The following is a 2,500-nucleotide window of genomic DNA, read 5'->3' on the forward strand; positions in this document are numbered from 1 at the left end:
CGTACCGATCTCCCCATGTGCTCCGAAATCCTACACTGAAGCTGTCTAGAGGTGCTTCAAGTGTAGCACTCATTACAGAGTGCACATTGAAACGTGCATATGACACCAGAACACAAGGGAGTAGGCAGACTCCCCTTATATTCAAAAAGTGAGCCAACTGAGAACTTGTTAGTAAAAATTAATTTTAAATCTATGAGGGGATAACATTTCCCCACAACACTCATAACCTCTGTTCTTAGTATCTCCGAAAAATAATCATAGTACTGAAATGAGACATATAACTTTTTCCTACTGACCGTTTGAATTGCTAAATTTTGAATGGAAATTTCACCTAAAAACTCCTTGACTTGATTGTAATTGAGGTTTAGAGGGAACCCAATGTTAACAACAAATTATTTTAGAAAATTTTCTTCCTCATGAAACCCCAGATAAGTTGAACATATATGATAACATCTATATAACAATGTTTTTATCGAATTAAAAAAAAAAAATTAGTGCTTAGTCCTGTAAATGTGTTTTTTTTTCGATATACTGAAGTTTCAAAGGTATTATGTCTCCGAGAGACCAAGACATCGAGAACAGGCAAAGTATCATCCTGTTCATTTTCTTTCGTAAATTTTATGTTACGATGCTTTGTATTTAAATAAGCTAAAATCTGGCTTACGTGATCTAAATGTTTGAAAATTAAAAACGTATCATCTACATATCGACGGTAGAAAAAAAGGCTTAAATTCCACAGGACAATCATTCAACCATTTGCCTTCACGATAACATAGAAATATATTTGCTAAGGTTGGTCCACACGGCGATTCCATCGCTACTCCATCTACCTGCTCATATAACTTGTTATTAAACATGAATATGGATGTAGTGGTAGCTAGTTCTAATAGTATCTTAAATTGTTTTTTACTGAAACCTTCGAAAATGTCCTCTGGGATAGGGAAAAGTTTTTCAAGAATTATCTCCAATGTTTCTCTTAAAGGAATGTTAGTGAACAAACATTCGATGTCGAAGCTGCAAAAAACATGGTTATTTGCATCTTCGACAGAATTTATCAAGTCTACAAATTCATAAGTATTTTTCAGGGTATATTCATTTACTGTGAGAGGGGCGAGCTTAGTTACTAGATGTTTGGGCAGGTCATAGGAGCATTTATTAATAGCGGCGAGAATTGGTCTCAGAGGAATGCCTCTTTTGTGAATCTTTGGGGCACCATACATAATACCAAGTTGTGTTCCTGTTGCCATCATTGCTGAGGCTGTTTCGTCTGACAATATGCCATCCTTCTCCCACTTACGAACTCTGTAGTTGATTTTATTTTCCATATTTAAAGTGTGAATTAAGGGGTCCTCCGACACCAACTCTCTGAACTTGGACCTTTCATTTAAAATATCTTCCATTTTCCTTAAATATTCAGCTTTATCCAGTATTACAACTCCTTGGCCTTTATCCCGTTTACTTATATTCATCGTTGAGTCTTTACCTAGATTTCTCTAGATTTCAATATCCTTTTCAGAAAAAAAAAGGGGGAAAAACTTTGTGCGGCCTAAAATTATAGAATGTTCTGTATGCAATGTCTTGTATGACTCGTTTAAGGCCATATCCATGATCGCCATGTGGAACCTCCTTGTCAAGGTACGAATACAAATTTTCAAATGCTAAAAAATTTATAGAAAAGTTTATACGAAAATGGGGCAGTTTAAAGTTATATCCATATGCTAATAGTCCTTCTTCCTTAGATATTAATTTTCGACTGGAGTGATTGAAAATAACTTCATTAAGGTCAAGTGAACAAAGGGAGTTTGTTATACCTAGTAATTTTAGTTTCTTTTCGTTGGTTTCCATAGTCTTATTATTAACTTGACATACAGTTTTGGAGATGTAGTGGGTTTTTATAGTCTTAGTATTAACTTGACATACATTTTTGGAGATGTAGTTGGTTTTTATAGTCTTAGTATTAACTTCACATACAGTTTTGGAGATGTAGTGGGTTTCTATAGTCTTAGTATTGACTTGACATACATTTTCGGAGATGTAGTTGGTTTTTATAGTCTTAGTATTAACTTGACATACATTTTTGGAGATGTAGTGGGTTTCTATAGTCTTAGTATTGACTTTACATACATTTTTGGAGATGTAATTAGTTTCTACAGTCTTAGTATTGACTTGACATACATTTTTGGAGATGTAGTGGGTTTTTATAGTCTTAGTATTTACTTGACATACATTTTTGGAGATGTAGTGGGTTTTTATAGTCTTAGTATTGACTTGACATACATTTTCGGCGATGTAGTGGGTTTTTATAGTCTTAGTATTAACTTGACATACATTTTTGGAGATGTAGTGGGTTTCTATAGTCATAGTATTGACTTGACATACATTTTTGGAGATGTAGTTGGTTTATATAGTCTTAGTATTAACTTGACATACATTTTTGGAGATGTAGTGGGTTTCTATAGTCTTAATATTGACTTGACATACATTTCTGGAGATGTAGTGG

General features: G+C 33.9%; 1 protein-coding gene across 1 annotated transcript; it reads right to left on the reverse strand.

Moving 5' to 3' along the window:
* Positions 1 to 762: 762 nt before the first annotated feature.
* On the reverse strand, positions 763 to 1,469 carry LOC137617533 (uncharacterized). Its single transcript, XM_068347547.1, has 2 exons — positions 1,001 to 1,469; positions 763 to 830 (listed from the first exon to the last, which is right to left on the reverse strand). Exons 1-2 carry the CDS (start codon positions 1,467 to 1,469, stop codon positions 763 to 765), a joined length of 537 nt encoding a protein of 178 aa, XP_068203648.1.
* Between the last annotated feature and the right edge of the window lie 1,031 nt (positions 1,470 to 2,500).

The sequence above is a fragment of the Palaemon carinicauda genome, chromosome 23 (genome assembly GCF_036898095.1).
Source record: "Palaemon carinicauda isolate YSFRI2023 chromosome 23, ASM3689809v2, whole genome shotgun sequence".
NCBI classification, from domain to species: Eukaryota; Metazoa; Arthropoda; class Malacostraca; order Decapoda; family Palaemonidae; genus Palaemon; species Palaemon carinicauda.